A 20,922-nucleotide genomic window follows, 5' to 3' on the forward strand; every position below is an offset into this window, starting at 1 on the left:
TTCAAATCTAGCCCCAGATATTTACTAGCTATGTGACCCTGGGCAAGTCACTTAACTGCTGTCTGCCTCAGTTTCCTTATCTGTCCCACGATGACTATAATAATAACAGCATCTACCTCCCATGGTTGTTGTGAGGATAAGATGAGACAATATTTGTAAAGAGTTTTGCAAACTTTATAATGTTATGTAAATGCAAGAACATAAAGAAGATATTTCTATAACATATGTATTTTTTAAAAAATATAAATACCTCTTTGTTGATTTTGTTGGTTTCTGCCACTCGGTCAGCTAGCACTGAGTGCTGAACTGGAGGTGTTGTGATTGGCTGCATGGCAATTAACTGGATCTTACTGGGGACCCGTTTGCTAGCTTCTGAAGTGCGGGATATCCTATCCACATGTTCAAAGATTGATGCTGATGAAGGCTGTTCATTTCCAGTACTGGTGAGTGGTGGTCCTAAATCCAAGAACAACAATATCAACAAAAACCCACAAGCAAAAGGTGGTTACTTTAGCAAATTAGAAAACAGAAAGATGAGCAGCTCAATGTCTATGATGGAGCCCGATGGGATTAATCAAGCCTTTGTCAGATCACCCATGTCCTAGGATGTGTAGGTAAAGTGGATGTGACTTGAGGGCCTTCAAGAAGACTGTTCCTATTTCCAAAAATCCTTCCTCTTCCAGATGTCACAATGCTTGATGTATAATACATCAATGAGGAAACTAGTGACCTGTCCAAGATCACACAACTAGCCAGTGAGTAGCCGGGCTGAGATTCACACCCAGGTCTTCTGAATCCCAAGTCCTATGCTCTTTTCATGACACTACACTGTTGATTCCACATTACATTTTTTAAAAAATTTATTTCATTAAATACTTACCAATTACATATAAAAATTTTCAAAAATCATTTTTTAAAATTTTGAGCTCCATATTCTCTCCTCCCCTTCCTTCTTGAGAAGGCAAGCAATTTGATATTGGTTATACATTTTACATTTTTTGAACTTAGGATTTCACTCATGTGGGGAGGTTTTGGTGTGGAACTTTCCCTACCAATGCAGTTTGGCATTGTCTCTTCAACTTATAGTTCTGGAGAATGGCCTGGAACACCAAGAAAATAACTGACTTGCCCAAGGTCCCATGGTCAGTATGTATCAGATGGGACTCAAATCCACATCTTCCTGACCTCACACTGCTTTTCTTTATTAAACCACTATTCTGTATCATCCTGTCTCTTCTACCAGAAATTAAGTTCACAATTAGACATTAATTCTTCTAGGTTAAGCATTGCCTTCTCTAGAAAAAATCTTTAAAATGAAAATATCCCTAGGAAAGAGACAGGAAAACCTATGGATAAATTTTTGCTTTCATTTTTAAGTTGTTCTTTTTTTGGTTGGGTTTTTTGTTTGTTTATTTTTTTCTTAAACTACAGGTGTTCAGAAGAAAAAGTTATCCCATTTAAGAATCCTGAAACAAGTTCTGAGTTTCTGGGTTATTTACTGGGTAATCTGGAGCAATTTGATAAAAAGTAACTTCTACAGTAGCTATTAGCTTTGAGGATCATCTAGAGAGAAGTAAGATGGAATGACAAACTTGACCACCCAAGAAACAATCTCTTAAATGAAAAGAAAAGACAGTTGGGAGGCTGCAGATGAACACACATCTATGGATTAACTTCAATCTTTCTTACTTTTCTGTTTTGATTCATACAGGAGGAAAAGGCAACAGAAGACCACTTTCCCCCTAGAAAAAGAACTCCAAAGATCAAAAGAAACATTCCAGGGTTAATCAGGAGCACCAAAAGAAAAATTAAATCTATCTTTTCGCAGATAGCTAAAGGTTTGTTTCTGGCACTGTTCTCCAGTGTCTAAGTGAAGGAGCAACTAAGAGGGCATACTGAAGCAACCAGAAATAAGAGGAGCCAGCAGAAAATGCACACAAGCACAAGGTCTAAGATGTAATACTTGAAAGATAAGTGAAGGTTTTTTTTTTTAAGAAGTCAGATTTTTATGTGTAATATATAACTATCTGCTATTAAGCACATAAAAATCAAACTTAAAAAATTTTCATTATTGTTTTTGCTATCAGAGAAAAAGTATTAATTTGTATTTTTAAATTACTAAATCAAAAAAAACTGTTTGTTTTTAAGCCTTCTTGCCATGATTGTTGTTAAACACTTACACAGGTACCAAAGGCAAATCAGTGAACCCTGGCAGTCTTTAAGAAAAAAGACAATGTTTATCTCTGCATGTAGTTTCAGATAGAGTCCTACTTTAGTTCTAGAATATGGCCATTCCATCTCTATGATTCTATTACATTAAAAATTTCAACTTCGTGATGGAATGAAAGATAGTGGGTTAATCTCCAAAAACAACTGACTTTTTAAATATTCTCAATGCCTACAACAGTACTTTTCATAGGAAACACTTAATAAATATTTGTTATGATGATGGTAATTAAGTGTGGAGAAATTAAGCTAATAATGGAAATTTAGTTTTTTCAAGTTCCAGAACTTGAAATGCTTTGAAATACTGTCTTGGTGGTATCCTAATATTATTACTAATAATTCTATAACACTACTATCAAGGATCAAATGAAATATTTGTAAAGCACTTTGCAAACCACCAAGTTGAATCTAAATGTTGGCTATCATCATCACCATCATCACCATCATCATCATCATTATTATTATTATTATTAATTATTGATTCTAAGACCAAAATAGGAACAGACCACTTGGGGGTGCTCTTCGTGCTTTGCCCTCATTGACAACTACTGATGGCTTTTCCCCAGCTTCTCTCTCGCTGAACTCTTCGCTTACTGTAGAGTCACCATCTGAGGGAGAAATTCTGCAAAAACAAGGCAAATAATTTAAAAAAAATGGTTACACATTGGTTGACATGTGCAAAACAGACTCAAAAAACCAGCACATTTAGGCAGAGCCACAATTATTCTAAGAAAATACTGTGTGAGTGCATTAATGACCACTTCAACAACTATATAGACATTACTCACCATTTTTAAATTACTTAGTAGCATGCATCTGCCTGGTTAAACAGACATTTTGGACTGATACAGCACACCACACTGTTCAGTTAATTGCACCCTAGCAAATCCTAGAACGCAAACTGCCAGACTGGAAGCTACAACATTGAACTATTTGGCATACAACCAGTTACTGAGCCCAAGCTCTAGATATGGGTCAGGCCAAAGGAATCCTAAAGATTCTTATCTGGTGTTGAATTACCGTGGTTTGAAAAGCCAGGTTAATCCAAGAGTCATTCTAAAGATCTAGATCTATTGGAAGGGGAACTCAGTTCTGGACCACCCAGAACAAACTCAGCCTTCCTTGGCTCTTTCAGACCACTGGGGTTAGCCTGGGTTTACCCTGGACTGTCTCCTTACTCAATATCTGCACCACTAGAGCAGTGCTGGTTGCCAAAGGAAAATTTAGATTCTTTGTGTGCAAAGCTGAAGTAGCTGAATTTTCAATACATATCAAACTAGGCAAAAATCTAGGCTAGTTATTACATCTAGAACCTTGAGTCCCCTGATGTTTGCTGCAATGAAAAGTATCAGGACATTTTGATATCTCCAAGGGATTCTAAAAAGCTACATGAACTAATTTTTTTGAATGCTTATTTTATTTATTCTTCTAAATTCAATTTTTATTTTCAATTCCAAATTCTTTCCTAACCCTTTCCCCTCCCCCAACAATTGAAAAGGCAAGAAAAACAAAACCCATTACAAATATGTAGTCATTCAAAACAATAATTCCACATTTGCCATGTTCTCTGCCCCCCCCAACAACAACAACAACAACAACAAGAGAATGAAAGAAAAAAAAGAAAACATGTTTAAATATGCACTTTTGATTTCATCAGTTCTCTATCTGGACATGGAAAGCATCTTTCATCATGAGCCCTTTGAATTATTATTTAATTATTCATTAATTTATTCTTTAGTTGACAAATATGTAAGCAACTAATGCCTTGTCATTTCATCCTTCTTCAGGTCACATCCTGACTTTGATTAAAATCTTGAAATTAGATCTGAATCCATTGGGAAAGTTTTCTGGCAACTTAGAACTAAAAATGTCACCCTAGGTTAATTCCAAATTTTCTGTCTCTGCCATCATAAACAAATCAGTCAACATAGGTCCTGTGTTTGAGCCAAGGAGACTATAACATTCAAAGTCCAAAGTGCTATGATTCACTTGCAGCAAGAAAAGACATAAAGTGTATGCTAAGGGCAGTATGTAAATGTCAGTTATTATTATTGTTATTTCTATTATCGTTATTATTAGGCCAGAGCTAAACATAAACAGAACATCTCACCTTCCAATTTAAACCAACCACTTTCCACAGAAGCCGATTGGAAAGAAGGGACTTTTAGGGATGAGTTAATCTGACAGCAACACTCTCATGGTGTTATCCATTGATGGAGGCAGGGAAAGGTGGTTTTTAGGGGAGGCAGGGAATCCTTGACTTTGACAAAAGGGAAGCAAATGCATTTTTGGGAAAAGAAGAAAGAGGAACTATGGTAGTTGTAACCTACAGGCAGGATGGCAAAGTCCAAGTAAGCAGCTGGTATGGTATGGTATGGTATAGTATAGTATAGTATAGTATAGTATAGTATAGTATAGTATAGTATAGTATGGTATAGTATAGTATAGTATGGTATAGTATAGTATAGTATAGTATAGTATAGTATAGTATAGTATAGTATAGTATAGTATAGTACTTCACTTTCTAGCATGTTTATCAGGACTGTTCAACCCTTGATCTAGTTCAAATCCATGCCACTAAGTGTCCAAACTGTCCCAGATATCTGACATAATCTTAAACACTTCTACTAAAGAAGACTACATGACTTTTTTTTGGCAATCTGTTACAATAACAAAAAATTTTTTTTTTAAACTATCTTACACTGCAGTGAGGCTTTGGATAACTTACACATAAGGCAATTAATTGCCTCGTTTTGACTTTCTTCATGTACATATTCAGGGAGGTAAGTGTCATTAGCTCACAAGGTATTGAACTTTAACAAATTTAAGAGTAAAATACTCTGCAGCATTTAAAGCAGTATACAGAAATGCCCCATAATAACCTTCCTCTGTGACGGATGTTCTTTGAAGAGATCTTTGACTTGGGGCTTGGCACATCTCCATTTTCGGAAGGAGGAGTGTTATCCTTCACTGGTCCTGGGAGTGGTGCTGGCTCATGAATAATCAATATGTCATCTTTATTGTGTTGACCCAGATGCTGCTTAGCAAAATCGAAACCCTTCACGCTAGGGATCTGAAGCTAATAACAAAGGAAAAACACAGGTAAAAGAAATAGTCAATCTGTAATACAAAAAGTTGATTACAAAAGCGAAGTGATGTCTACTGGAAAGAGTACCAATCAGCAAACCAAATATTAGTCCCAGTCCTAATAAAAAAAAAATTAAGTACCTATTCATGCACATGACATTGTGTTATATGAGGATACACAAGTCCAAATTTTCAAGGAATTCACAATTTTGTAAAAGATAACAATAGGATAATAGATTTAGAGCAGGAAGAGTAACTTTGGAGGATGAGTCCAACTCTCTCATTTTGCAGATGAAGAAACAAGGATAGAGAGGTTAAATGATGTTCCCAGAATCACAGTTATTGAGTTTTTAAGATAGCATTTTAATCCAGCTCTTCCTATCTTGGGAGAAATAAATATGGAAAGCTAAGTCTCAATATCAGAGTTAAGTAATATTTTAAGTTTGGATTTTTTTTTTTTGGAGGCAATCAGGGTGAAGTGACTTGTCCACAGCTAACACACATCTAAGGCCACGAACTCAGGTCCTCCTGACTCCATTGTCGGTGCTCTACACACCATGCCACCTAGGTGCCCCAGTAATATTATAATTTAAGGACACAAAAGATATCATGAAATATCATGTGACTGACTGCTAATCCAAGTGATACGAACAAGTGGTATTCACTCAGAAAGGCTGATTATAGGCTAGATTGGTTTAGGAAAGCTCCCTGGAAATGTTGGGACTAGAGCAGGTCCTCAAAGAATAACAAGGTAAAGGGCATTCCACACTAAGGGAATATCATGAGAAAAGGTAGAATCAAGAAAGTATATGTTATGTTCAGGGGATTAAGCAGAACAGACTAGCTGGATTGAAGGGTTCCTTTCGGAAAAGCACAAAGCAGGAGGGGCAGGTTAGACAGGCTAAGGAGTTTGGACTTTGTCCTATAGGTTATGGAGACAATTTCTGAAGGAGTAAACAACATATTGAGAGGAGTGTTTAGCAGATGAATCTGACAGCAATATGGAGAACAGACTGGAGGAGAGAAAAACAAGTTAGGAGGCTACAAGCCTTTATTACCTGCCATGAGAAGATAAAGACCCGCGCTGCAGTGATGACAATGTATAGCACAGAAACACATGGTAAATGAATGATCAACAAGTGAAGGAGAGAGAAAAATTCAAAAGTGAGTCCATCACTGTTCACCAGTGACCGAAGCAAGAATAGTAAGAAAAGCAAGGAACAAGAACTACTTTGAAAGATAATACCAAAGTCAGATTTTAGATTTCAACACATTATGTTTGAGGTGAATAATAATGATAATAATAAAACAATAATAACATTTATGTCATGCTTTAAGGTTTACAAAGCTCTTTACATTTGTTATGTTATCCTCAACCTTGAGAGGTAGCTGTCATTATCATCCCCATTTTACAGATGAGGAAACTGAGGCCAACATAGGTTAAGTGACTTGCCCAGGATCACACAGCTAGTGTTGGAGGACAGATCTGAAATCAGGTTTTCCTCAGTCCAGGAATATCCACTGAGCCACCTAGCTGTCTCACTTTTACTTCCAATTTTGAAATCCAATGATTCTACTCACCTAGATGGGAAAATCATTCTGAGATATTACAGAAAGCCCTTCCTAGCCTGGTCCTCTCTGACCTTTTCAATCACAAATGGGAGCCAGTGTGGGAGATGGAAATGGAGCTTGAAAAAGGGAGTTGAGACTGGAAATACAGATTGGGAGTCATCTGCAGAGAGGTGATAGTTGCAGCACTTATAGAGGGAGATGAACAGGGGGATACAACTGAAACTTGGGGAACACAAACAAGAGGTCAGGAAGAGGGGAGACAGAGAAGTGGCCAAAGAGCAAGGACAGTTTTATGTCACACAGAGAAGATCCAGTTTATTTACCAGTGTCTGTTCCAGCACCTTTGACCTATTTTCAACAAGAACAAAAACAAAAAACCTTAGTAGTGGGACCTTCCAATGAATTATTACAGTTCTATGTGATCTTGGGCAAGTTGCTTAACAGCTTTTAGCCTCAGTTTCTTCATCTGAAAAATTGGGATAATAACTGCATAACCTATCACAAAGAGTTGTTTAAAGGGGCAAATCAAGTAGAATTAAGTAAAGTGCTTTTCTAAATATACAGTGCTACTATAGAGCTGAAAAGGATTTTAGATGATCTAATGATTCGATCTAATTGGATTATCCAACTCCCACATTTTACATACATGAATACTGAGGCACAGAAAGGAAAAATTATTTAGTGACAGAGACCAGAATTCAGATATAATGGCTCTTGGTCTAATGCTTGTTCCACTTTAACTCACAAATAATTAATTCAACCTCTCCAATTTCTCCTTTTCAACTCCAAACTTGCCTTTTTGCACAATGTTCAAGAGGTTCCAAGTGAACGATTTTTTAGTTACAGAACAATTTTTAACATTCATCTTGAATATTCATAAAAGATGTTCACAGAGTCATAGAACAATCAAAACTAGAAGGGACACCTAAGAGGTCATCTACTCCAATCTCTACTGGAAGTCCAAAGCATCCCTAAAACTTCAAAGAGTCAAAAGGTATATGGATCTACTTTTCCCCCCAGGTTTCCAAAAAGTTGTTTTTATAGAAGGCTTAGGTTTCAAGTTGCTTTATTTCTATCCATTTTTCCCCCTAATGTCTACCTTTTTTATTGTTCTCTTTTCTAAAACTGAATTAGTCAGACTGTATGTGTGTGTGTGTGTGTGTGTGTGTGTATAAACTTTAGGTTTTTCCTCTGCCACCAGAAGTCCCAGTCATACTTCTTCTCTCCACTCTTGGTTCTCTCCTCCACAGTCTTACCAGTGGCTCCATACAAAGACAAAAGCAAAAGAGTCTGTCCTCAAAGAGTTTACATTCAAGGTCCTCACTTGTTGGTAAGCCTTCCAACATATCCATTTTATTTTTCATGCTCTGATTTGTTTTTTTCTTCTACTTCTCACATATAGCTATTGTCTGATTTGGAGGATCCAACTAGTCTGTTATCCCACTTTTATTTCAACAACAAATCAAATTTTCAGATGATTAATTATGCCAACGGCAGGGGGCAGGGCTTTGGCCAATTTAAGATGTGTTTTCTACATATTAGCTTTTTCCATACTTTGAATTTAATAGCAACAACAATAATAATTATTATTATGATTCACATTGCACTTTAAAGTATTTAAAATGGCCCAATCACCTTTTAAAAATATTTAGTGACATTTGGCTCAGAGGTAGTTCATTCTTTCTATATAAATTACCTTTACCTCCCTGCCAAAATCTCCCAGTACCCATAAAATTTTAAAAAATTGATTTATATATCATTATCTCATCCACAAATTGAGATTCAGATACCTATCTTAGAGATCTCACTTAAACAACTCAATTTGACCTTTAAATCTACCTTACTCTCTTTCTCCATTTCAATATAATAAAATGCAGCACATCTTCTTCACCCTTGGCTTTGGAAATATGGTGCCTCTGCAACCACCATGAAAGTCAGGGACTGTCTAGTTTTCATGGAGTCTTTATGTGACTCTCTAGTATAGATAAATAGATAGACAGAAAGACAGATAGAGATAAAACACATGATCTTCTATTTAGGAAAAAGAAAATAGGATTTAGAGCTGGAAGAAATCTTAGAGGAAACTGAGGCCTTGAGAGGTAAAGTTCTTTGCTCAAAACTATAGTCAGTAAAAAAGGGAGCCATGATTCAAACCCAGGTCCTCTGACTCTCTTTTCATGACACCAAGATGCCTCTCCATCTTTAGGAAGTAACTGATGGTGGCTCTATAGGTATTCCACAGGTCTCTGGCTCCAGGGCCAAAGTCTTATTTCATGTTTTCTCTTCTTTAATAAAAATAAGTTTGTATTGATTCCCAGTATCCTTCCCCTTTCCCCCTTCTAGAAAGCTATCTCACGTAACAATATTTTGTAAAGAAGAAAAACAAAAAAGCTGAAGAGAAAAAAATCAGCAAAACTGATCAAAATATTGAAAAAGTCTAAAAATATACATGATGTTCCACACTTGTGGACCCACCCATGCCTTCTATAACTGTATGTTTGTATAGGCTCTTGACAGGTTCATGAGAGCCAAACATTTATTGCATCCACCCAATAGTTTTCAAGTGATGCCCTATCTACAGGATTAATTCCATTTTTAGTATTGTCTCACCATATAGGAAAAGTCAATCAGTACACATAATTGTCCCATCTTTGAGGAGGAATGAGGAAGTTAGTATATGTATGTCATTAATCTCATGTATGCCTGTGACACCCGAGAAATACTGATAATCCACTTCCTGGTTCTGGCTAATAGTTTAAAGTAAATCAGTCTGACTCTTACCACATCATACTCAGTTGATTCTTGATGATAACAAAAAAAGCTGTCAACACAAGAATCTACACTTGAGAAAAATCATCTTTCTAGAGATGGGAGAGAAAAAAAAAGGAATATTACTCCTCTCTTAAGAAAAGAGTTCACTATTTTTTCACTCTCTCCTTAAGGCACCATTTATGGGCTCACTATTTCATTAAAAATATACTGAAAAGTTACCCTGAGCCACAGTATAGATTCTATACTATAGATTCCATACACAGAATAAGCTTTATTCTGAAAGTTATACAAGGCAAGCTAGAATTAACTAGGAACCTCTAATAATCACTAGAATGAGAGAGGGAACATAGCTTATTAGATAGAGTGCCCAAAGCAAATTTGGAAAGACCGAAATCCTGCCTTTGACCCATTTTAGCTATGTGAACATATGTTTAACCTCCCTAAGCCTCAGTTTCCTCATCTGTAAAATGGGAATAATAATACCTGTAATGCCTGCCTTACAAAACTGTGATGAGGACTAAACATGATTATATACGTAGTGTTTGGTAAGCTTTCAAGTGCTACCATTATTTTTGGAGTCAAGTTACAGGAAAAGCAGCGCTATCATTTTAAATGTTGGTAATGTGTTGAAGGTAGGTTATGTTATAAGATTGTGAATCATGTACTACTAGAATCTTGGAAGGCTAAAAATTGCAGATGACCCAAAGAAGAATTGGAAGGATACGTGGTAGATGAAACCAGATATCATAAGATACTATAGAAGACATGCATGACTTGAAAAAGAAAGTGGGACAATCATGTATTGAGAATGAGATAGAATTGATGGGAAGCCTATGTGCTATGCCAGTAGCCTTAAAATACAGTAAAACAAAAAAAAAAAAGAAAGTCTAGAGAATGTTGAGTAGCACCTCTATGAAGGATTTACAGAAGGACATGGATGAGAAAAGTACAGAATAGGAAGGTATGGAAGGTTTGAGGATCGATGTCAGTGAAGGGAATATCCAACATCAATTCATCAAGCATTTATTAAGTTCTACTATGTGGCAGGCACTGTGCTATGTGCTGGGGGGAAAAGATAATCTCTACTCTCAATCCCAATTACAAAGAAGTCATCTTGCCTGAAACTTCCTTTGACGGTTTCTTGGCCTCCCCGAACAGTCATTCCATCACGCTCCAGACACTCTCTCTGGCCACCTACAACTCCACAGAAGTCACTTTGCCCCTACCTGGGCACCCTCTGCTACCTCCCTAACCCCACTACCCCGATTTCCAGTCACACTTTGATTCTGGCCTAGGCCTGAAGCCCTTGGAGAATTCTACTCCCGAGGCTGAATGCCTATGGACAATGATAACCTACCTAATCTCATGCCTCAATGATTAATATACTCCTACCCCTTCATTCTCTCCTCATACCAGTGATTCTGAACCCCTGGAGGGCATTGTTTGAGCACCTTTCTTAGTTCCCCACTAACTACTCCCTTATTCCTATCCCCTTCAGCTCAATCCCACCAATGTCCCACTAACTAACCCCCTCAATTCTGTCCCACTAACAAACCCAACCCTTCTATTTGCTCTCCACCATGCCTCCTTTGTAGATAAAGATTAGCTTTCTTAAACATTTTCTTGTTTTCTTCACCTTCTTGCACTCAATAAAAACTGACTCTCTCTTGATAACACGACTTCCCTGGCCAATCTTTCCAGCATTTTGCTGGAAAAAGAAGCATTTTCATTTTCATTCATATTCCTGACTCACTGGTAATGGTGGGGGAGTTGGATTACTTCTTGCTCCCTATTACCACTCTCCCTTTACCACTATCATTCAGTTACTACTCCTCCTTTGAGGTTCATTCAATCCACATTCATTACATAGTCAAGATTTTAGTAGCTGTTGTCTATAAACCTCCAGGATACTCTTCTTTCCTCATTAAGATCAATGTCTAACTCACAATCTTTCCTCCCAAACTCCTGCTCTTATACTAGAGAACTTCAAAATACATATTAATACTTCCTCAAATACCCTAACTTCTCAGTTCCTCAACTTACTCATTTTCCATGACTTAGTCCTCTATCCCTACACAAAGAAGATGGTCTTACTTTTGATCTCACCATCACCCACAAACACACCACTTCCTTGTTCATGAACTCTGAAATTCCTTAATCTAACCACAATCTGTTATTCTACCTCTCCCTCTCACCTCTGAAACCTGTTCTCTCTCCTCACCATGACCTCTAATCCCTGTACCCTTCGGTTATTTCCCAGGCCATCACCCCTGCACTGGCTAAGTTCCTTCTTCCATCTTGATCCTTCAGTGAACCAGTTCAGCTCTACACTGTCCTCTTCTCTTTTTCTCTTCCTCCCTTACCCTATTGAAAATCTTGTCCTGCCAAGCCTTAATCTCATATTATCGTCACCATTAGCTGCTTTTGCTCCTACTCACACGTGGCTGAATGAAGCTGAAGAAAATCATGAAATCATGCCGACTGGATCCATTTCAAATTTATATTACATAATCCCAAATGGGCTCTCACTGTAGCAAGGCAATAGTTTTACACCTTCCTAATTGACTGACTGTCTCACTCACCACAGTGGCTTGTCCAAATCTTTTTTCCTTCCCCAAACCTCCTGAGGTTCCCCTCCCTCATCTTGGCTGAGAATCTTGTAGTTCACTGAAAATATGACAGCCATTTGGCAAGAGCTCCCTACGCATCTTATATCACCTAGATGCTATTGTCCCATTCTCCTCTTTTACCTCTGTCTCACATGAAGAGGTGGCCTTTCTCCTTGCCAACACAAACTCCTTCATGCACAAATAATCTCATTCCATCCTGTCTTCTACAGCAGACCATTCCAACTCTCTCACTAATCTTCAATCTGTCTACTAGTTGCTCCCCAATGCCTATAAGCATGCCTATGCCTCCCCAATACTTAAAAAACCATCCTTGATCCATCCATTCCTACTAGCTATTGTCCCAAATCTACCTTATTCACCAAATCTACTGGCTTTCTCCCCCCCCCACCCCGCTGCAGTCTTCAACTTTCCTGAACTTCTCTGTAGCCTTTAACATTATTGATCACCTTCTCTTAGATATTCTTTTCTCTCTAGGTTTTCATGACACAGAATGAATGAAACATTCATTAAGTACTTGTTATATGTAAAGCATGCTGGGTTGTTAAAGAATGTGAACAGAAAAGTAAGACAGCTTCTGATCTCAAGGAACTCACAACACATATGGAAGGTTTAAACAAGTTAGATGGAAAGGTCCTATGGTCCTTTGAGTGCAGCAGCAAAGTAGAAATAAATGTCCTTTCCTTGATGTCATTTCCACTGATAAAATGATATTAATTTCTGATGTTGAATCATTTGACAGTGCCAAGAACTTTGGTAGCAAAAATTTTCTTTTCTCAGTCTTCAGTACCTGTGCTTCTATAGGAGCAATTGCCAGGTTGCATCTCCACACAGGCTGCTTCCCATGAGTTCCCCCCAAGGTTATTTCCTAGGCACTCTTCTCCCTCTACACTATTTCAATTGTTAATCCCATCAGCTTCCATGGATTCAACTATCGTTTCTATGCAGATGACTCTCACGTCTATTTGTCTAGTTCTAACCTCTCTCCCCAACATCTCCAATTGCCTATTGGACATTTTGAACTAGATTTCCCATGGACATCTTAAACTAACATGTCCAAAACTGAACTCATGATCTTTCCCCCTAAACTCTGCTCCCTTCTATGTTTCCCTTTTACTTTCAAAGTTGCCACCATCCTTCCAGTCATCCAAGCAGGTAACCCAAGTGCCATTCTCAACTCTTCATTCTCTCTCAACCCCCCATCTCCAAGATGTTGGAAATCCAGTTCATTTTAACCTTCTTAACATTGCGTCTACATGACACTACCGCCAACCTGGTCCAGTCTTTTATCACCTCATATGTGGACTCACATTTAAACTACTGCCAATAACCTAAATGGTCACTTTGCCTCAACTCTCTCCCAATCCTGTCCATTCTCCACTCAACTATCAAACTGATTATTCTAAACTTCAAATTCACTTCTATTCCATCAACCCCAATCACTCCCTAGTACCTCCAGGATCAAATATACCATCTTATTTGGCTGTTAAAGCCTGGCCCTTTCCTAGCTTTCCAGGCTTCTTACAACTTACTTCCCACCAAGCACTCTGTGATTCAGTGACATTGGCCTCCTCGTTCTTCAAACGTATCCCCCATTTCCTAGCGTCAGACATTTTCATCGGCTGTCCCCCATGCCTAGAGCTCTCGTCCTCCTCATCTCCACCTCTTGGCTTCCCTGGTTTCCTTCAGGTCTCAGCTGTTAATGCTACCTTCCACAAGAAGCCTTTCCCAGTCCTCCTTAATATTAGTGCCTTCCCTCTCAGACAGCCCCAATTTATTCTGTATATATCATTTTTGTACATAGCTGTCTGCATGTTGTCTTTCTCATTAGGCTGCGAGGTCCTTGAGAGTCAGGACTATTTTCTGCCTTTCCTTGCCTCTCCAGTACTTAATGTAACACCTGAGTCATAGCAGGCACTTAATAAATGCTTGCTGACTGACCCTTAAGATTATACATTTCATATATATATATATATATATATATATATACACACACATACACATATATATGTATATATATATAAACACACACATGCCTATATGTACACACATATACATTCCTAAATGTGTGTGTGTATATACATTATAGTTTTATGTATATATAATATATATATATATATAGTGTGTATATATCTATGTCTATATGGAAAGAAAGAGAGAGAGAGAGAGAGAGAGAGAGAGAGAAGGTAGGAGTTTATCTAAAAAAATTTTAATTAAAAAAGAAAAGAAATATAACAGCTCTTAAGTATGATAAGAGTCACACTGAACATGCTTACATCACACATCAGGTACCAAGGTCATGCCAACCCTTTGGAAAGGGGAAATTACAATGAGACACATAAAAAATCCCTAAGGAAAGTATTTTTTTTTTTAGTTATGAGAGAATTGCCATTGTTAGCATTTACAATAAAACTAAAATAATTTCTAACAAGGAAGTATGATTTCTCAGTTATATTCAATTAAAAGTTGAAAGTGAACAAAATTCACTGTGGTCTTATGTTGGTATCCCAGTCAGCAGCTCTCATAATGAGGTGAGAATTTTTGCCTCACAACTCTTCCAAGGAAGACAATGGGCAGTATTTGGCAGACTAGGATGAATTGGAACAAAGCAGAACTCTCTATATGCTATGTATCCCAGGTGATTCTTAGGCAGCACCACAGGGCCACATCAAAGGCTGAGCCCAATCTGTTCAGGACTCAGTAAGAGATTTTGCTCATCCCAACCCAATCTGTATGGCCAAGGAGAATGGAACAGACATAGCTGATTGTCTGTGATGCTGGCCTTAGAAACACTAAAGGGTTTTCCAGTTAGAAGAAGTCTGATCAAGAGAAACAGGTTTCCACTGCTCAATAAGCCCCCCAAATCCCACTCGTACTTTTAAAAAAAGACTTTCTCGGCTAGTTGAAGCTATAAATTGGACTCCTTCCCTCCACATTAAGTGATCAATTCAAACTACAGATTAAAAAGAACATAAACAAAATACTTGTTTACCAATGGGAAACATAATTAAGCCTACTTGAAAACATACCTGAATGGCGGGGCTCCCCTCCCCTACAGTACCATTTCCCTTTCCATACTTCAAAAGCAATCTGCTCCCAGGCAATTTGGACAAGAAGGCTTTGTGTTTAGGCTAAGAGGGAAAGGAACATGTACTGTGTACTTCAGATTTATTGTTTCCAGATGTATTTTGCTATATGATGTGCTGGAGGATTTCAGAGTGTGGTGGTGAGGTAGCATTTGGGGAGCAATAGAGACAAGAGAGAAAAACACAGCAAGAAAAGGGAACTCTTGTAGTCGTAGTGTGGCTTAGCTTTTTTTTTTTCAATCCCGACAAAGAAGGTGGAGGACCTTTGCCGTTTCCAAGGCACTGTCCTCTGAGTCAGAGATATTTCCCTTTTCCATTAAAACTGGGGGTGGGGTGGGGTGGGGTGGAACAGGATAGTCTCTATTCTAAAAACACGACAAGATTCATAATGGAAGCAAATTCTGCTTGTTCACTGAGTGCTATTTTGATATTTAACCAGCCCTACTTACTAGCTGCATATTAATCCACTATCCTGAACACTATCTCCCTTAATTATATGTATAAATTCATCCCAGCAATCCCTGTAGCACTCAAAGAATAAGGGGGACTCCAAGGGCTGGCAGTTCTATTTAAAATCCTTTGCATGTGAATTACGATGCCATCTGCAGCCATAAAAGGATTTTGGAAGTGAAAGGGAAGGAGAAAACCAGGGGAATATCCTGCTTTACAAATGAGAGAGAACCACGTGGTGCTCCCCTGTGGGAGTCTATTAAAACAATGGGCATGGGTGAGTTTTCATCAGGAGTGTTTAAAAGAAGGGGCACTCAAAACAAAATGAGAAAATGTGAGGCTTCCTCCCTATCAGCTAAATGTCGCTGTAACAATGCCATTTCACTGGAACACAAACAGAACCCATTGTTATTTTTTTTAAAATAATGATATGCATGATTATAATTCATTCAGTATTGCAAATATTTTTTTTCTTCTCCTTTCCCCAGGTGCTGAGCTGACTATAACCAAAAAACCTAACCCCAGATGATATAAATAATAAATGAAGACGAAGAACAAATGCAGTATTAATTTGTAATATGCCTCTAGTATCCTTGATCAGCATAACAATGGACTATGATTTAAGATATCATTTCCACGTGTGGTGACAACATTAACAAAGAACACATTTACAAATTAATCTCATCGGTCAGCCAAATCAAAATATTATGGATTCTGCTTCAGTCAAGAAACCATTTTTTTATTATAACACTTGAGTGTGATGGAGTGGAAGAACCACTGGATTTTGGTGTTGGAAGACATGGGTGTGAGTCCTGATTCTATGACTGTATGTCCTTGGACAAGTCTCTTAATCTGTTGGGGTCTCAGATTCCCCATCTGGTTAAAAAAAGGGAGAGGATTGGAAGAGATGGTCTCTAACGCCCCTTTCCAACTATAACCTCCATGATGCCAAGCTGACGGGTGACACACAACATGCTTGTGATCAGTATAACAGGGGAATGGGCAAAGAGGGTCAAATCTTTAGGAACATGAGTGGTATGTTCTGCCTGCTGGCAATCTGGTAGGAAACTCATTGAGATACTACTGAAAATGAGTAACGGTGCAAAATGCTTCCAATTCATAGTCTGCCCAGGTAGCCTCTGTTTCCTGTTGGCTTAGTATAGTGCTGACACAAAGACTTTTGACTGGCTGCTGAAACAGAACTGAGCATTCATTCACAGAGGATGAATGGACTAAAGTTCTCTTTCTTCCCTGGTGAAGAGTGGGACAAGAACTGTTATGAGGCAACCAGTGAGGAGAGAGTTAGCAGGTGCTGTTACCAGCTGCCATATCACCCTAATCAGGCATGGCTACCTCCACTTCTTCTGTCTCTGTTGTGTTTCTTCTTTCCTGATATCAGTATCCATTTTTTTTTTTAATTTTTGCTAAGCAATGGGGTTAAGCGACTTGCCCAGGGTCACACCGCTAGTAAGTGTCAAGTGCCTGAGGCCGCATTTGAACTCAGGTCCTCCTGACTGCAGGGTCAGTGTTCTATCCCTGTACCACCTAGCTGCCCCTCTTTCCTGACATCAGGTAAATGAGTAGCAGAGACAAATGGACCCGGGGATGATCTTGTGAGCCTCAAAAGGTCAGAGGGGCCAGCAGAGGTCCAGCAAATCAAAGCCTATAGTAGAGACCGCTATTACCTGCAGCAGCCAAACCAGATCTGAAGAGTAATTTGCTTGAGTCCCTTTACCCTAGGGATCAACATGGTAGAGGACAGCGGGCTGCAGATTTCAGTTCTTGCTGTATTTTGTCAGTAAATATCCTTTTGTAAAAGTCAGTTGAAATTAATTGGTTAATTGATAATAAGGAAGATACCAATTGGCTAACTGACATTGGGAAAGCACTAACTGGGATTGATATTAAGGAGATGGTAATTGTTCAACTGATATGAGACAGGGAGAATACATAGGATGGGGAAATAACAGTAAAGAAAGATACCCTACAATCTCTTTGGGATCCCCCTAAGGCCTTGAGGGGAGGGGGAGTGATGGCTGAGCTTTGGGGACCCAACCTGCCCGTGTTAATTTGGGTCATTATAGTAATTACAGAGCCTATCTTTGTGCTACATCAGAATCCTCAGATCTATTTTTTACCAAGCTAATTTGAAAACATATCCATAAAATAAAAATTATTAAAAACAACAATACTTTAACCCTTGTCTTTCACCTTTCTCACTTCCCTTATTTCTCTTATCAGACTCTTAGAATTCCATTAAGATTTCCAAATCCTACAAAAGTTGTCATCATGCTAAATGGAGACAGAAGAGGGGAAAAGGAGAGTTGTTGAGGGGGTTGCACGTGAAAGAGCAAAAAAAAGACCAGTGAGTGAGGAAACTTTCTCTTGGCTTCTATTTTTAAAAAAATCCCTGAGGATGTAGTAACAGAGGTCACATTTGAAGCTGAAACACTTTAGTTGATTTATTTTATTTTTATTTTTTTGGCTAGGCAATGGGATTGAGTGACTTGCCCAGGGTCACACAGCTAGTAAGTGTCAAGTGTCTGAGGCCAGAATTGAACTCAGGTTCTCCTGACTCCAGGGTCGGTGCTCTATCCACTGTGCCCTCTAGCTGCTCCCAGTTGGTTATTTTTAAAGTTTTATTGATACTTTTTGGTTTTTATAACATAATCATGATCTGATAAATCACCATCCCCATAGAATCTTCCCTGGTTAAGCCAAACCCACAATGTCTATGCCTGATAGCATAAGAAACATTCTATCCCTAGGGCTGATCATCTCCCTCTTGAAAGGAAGGAATTACGTTTCTCTCTATACTCACTGTGATATGAGTTCATCTGAACTACTGCCCTAACTCCCCCCCTCCATATATATCCTCATCTCCAAAATAAGAGAGTTGGACTACATCAGTGGTGTCAGACTCAAAAAGAAATTGATCTATGTGGGCTATATACTGACTTGGAAAACCACAAATTAACATCATTTATATTGTATTGTATTTTTATTTATTTCGCTAAACTTTTCCCAATCCCATTTTAATTTGGCTAGGGCTGCACTCCAGAGTTTTGCAAGCCACAAGTCAGCATCAAGTTTGACATCTCTGGATCAGATGACCATTAAGGTCCCTGTCAGTCTTACATTCACAATCCCTGGTAAGCCTGAGACTCCATTCACTGTTAAATTTCATTATTGTTTGATGAAACTGAAGGATGTTTCACATTAACCCATGCTAGAGACTTTCAGAAAAAACATAGATTTAGAAGTAGAAGGATTTCAATCCCTCCTCCTTTCCCCTCTCCTTTTTAGGGAGGCCCAGAAAGGCAAAGTACCCTTCCAAGGTCCCATAATGCAGCAAGTAAATGGAAAAATGTGACTCCCCATTCTGTGCTCTCTTCCCTATGCACTAAAGCACAATGTTTCTGCTTTCATATATATTTACCTCTCCTAACAAGCCTGTGTCCGTGTAGGATATCATTACGTGAGCATAATGACAAAATGAATAAAGCTTTTTCCATTACAGCAAGGAAAGGAATTTTATATAGAAGATGACCAATCATTTTTCAGGAAACATTTTCCTTTTTTTTTTTTTTTTTTTGCTTCTGATTACAAGTTATTTCTACCATGGCATGGAAACTCTCATCTTTGCATCAGGAATGGCCAAACTTTGTAATATGCCCTGTCTATACATGTACACACAGAAGTACATTGGTTGTATCAAGAGGGACTATTTTTACCTTTTGACGCTGCTGAATGTTGCTCACAGCATCAGGCTGGAAGTCCAATTTGTCTGTGCGGCAGAGTTTCCAATAGAGAATGACAATGATGGTCATCACCACAATCACTGGAATCACCACGCCAACAATGATCCACAGGTTACTGCTCTGAGACCCAGAAGGTGACCTTTTCACCCAATCTACCGCTGTGGATAGGAAGAGTAAAAGGGAAGGGGGGAAGGAGGAAAGTCCTTCTAAATAGTTGCATTGAAAGACCCATCATATATATATATAGTATATATTCAGGGAAAGTAGTTGTTTCTGGCTTTTCTTCTTAAAGTCACTAGTAGAACTAGAATCCACTTCTTTTGACTGAGTTTAAATTGTCACAACTTGTATGCACTTGTTCTTTTTATTCAGAAGAAACAATATAGGCAGGTAATAATAAGGCTAAGGTTGAAAAACAAGAATTCAAGTATTTCATGCTTCTAGCTTTTCCTGTCCCTGGATCTCTATAGTATAGAATAGGTCTAGTAGGTCTAGTGGGAAGAAGTATAGTAGAGTAGGTATAGTAGGAAGAACATTGGACTTGGAACCAGTAGATACTTGGCTTCTAATTTCAGCTCTAACACTAATAACAACAATAACAGTAGTAGTAGTAGTAGCAGTAGTAGTAGTAGTAACTAATACTTATATCATGCCTACTCTATGTGCCAGACATTGTGCTAAGTACTTTACAAATATCATCTCATTTGTCACAAAAATCCTGGAAGGAAGATGCTATTATGATTCCCATTTTAGTAAACTGAGGCAAACAGATTAAGTGACTTGTTCAGGGTCACACTGCTAGCAAGTGCCTGAAGCCACATTTGAACTCAGGTCTTCTTGACTCTAGGCCCAGTGCTCTATCCACTGCGCCACCTAGCTGCCAAAACACTAAACAACTCTCTAATCTTAAACAAGTCAGTTAACTTTCCTAAGCTTCTATCTTCTCATCTGCAAGATGGGGATAAAGATACTTCCAATAATAACAATAACTCACATTTACAAAGTACTTTAAGTTTACAAAGTTCTTTACTTACATTATCTCTCTGGAGCTTTGAAGCCACCTCATGAGGTATGTACTACAGGTATTATCCTCATTTTACTGATGAAGAAATGGAGGCTCAGAGAGGCTACATGATTTACTCAAGGTCACAGAGTTCAATAAGTTTCAGAGGCCCAGATCTGCCTGATTCCAAGGCTAGCACTTCATTAGATTGTAAGCTCCTTGAGGACAGAGATTGTCTTTTACTTCCTTTTGCATTCCTAGCACTTAGCAAAGTGTCTTGCATACAGCAGATGCTTAATAAATGTCTATGTCTTGACTTCATCTATTTCACCACGCTA

The 20,922-nt window shown here is 38.3% G+C and overlaps 1 protein-coding gene across 1 annotated transcript in view; it reads right to left on the reverse strand.

The window, feature by feature from the left end:
- KIAA1549 (KIAA1549 ortholog) overlaps positions 1-20,922 on the reverse strand; it is a 152,352-nt gene that overhangs the window by 38,242 nt on the left and 93,188 nt on the right. The window contains exons 10-13 of the mRNA XM_027842356.1: positions 19,555-19,739; positions 5,109-5,305; positions 2,733-2,848; positions 251-456 (exon numbers count right to left, since the gene is read on the reverse strand). Coding sequence (XP_027698157.1) covers positions 251-456; positions 2,733-2,848; positions 5,109-5,305; positions 19,555-19,739 — 704 coding nt within the window. The remainder of the gene's footprint in view (positions 1-250; positions 457-2,732; positions 2,849-5,108; positions 5,306-19,554; positions 19,740-20,922) is intronic.

The sequence above is a fragment of the Vombatus ursinus genome, unplaced genomic scaffold (genome assembly GCF_900497805.2).
Source record: "Vombatus ursinus unplaced genomic scaffold, bare-nosed wombat genome assembly UNPS02014870.1, whole genome shotgun sequence".
NCBI classification, from domain to species: domain Eukaryota; kingdom Metazoa; phylum Chordata; class Mammalia; order Diprotodontia; family Vombatidae; genus Vombatus; species Vombatus ursinus.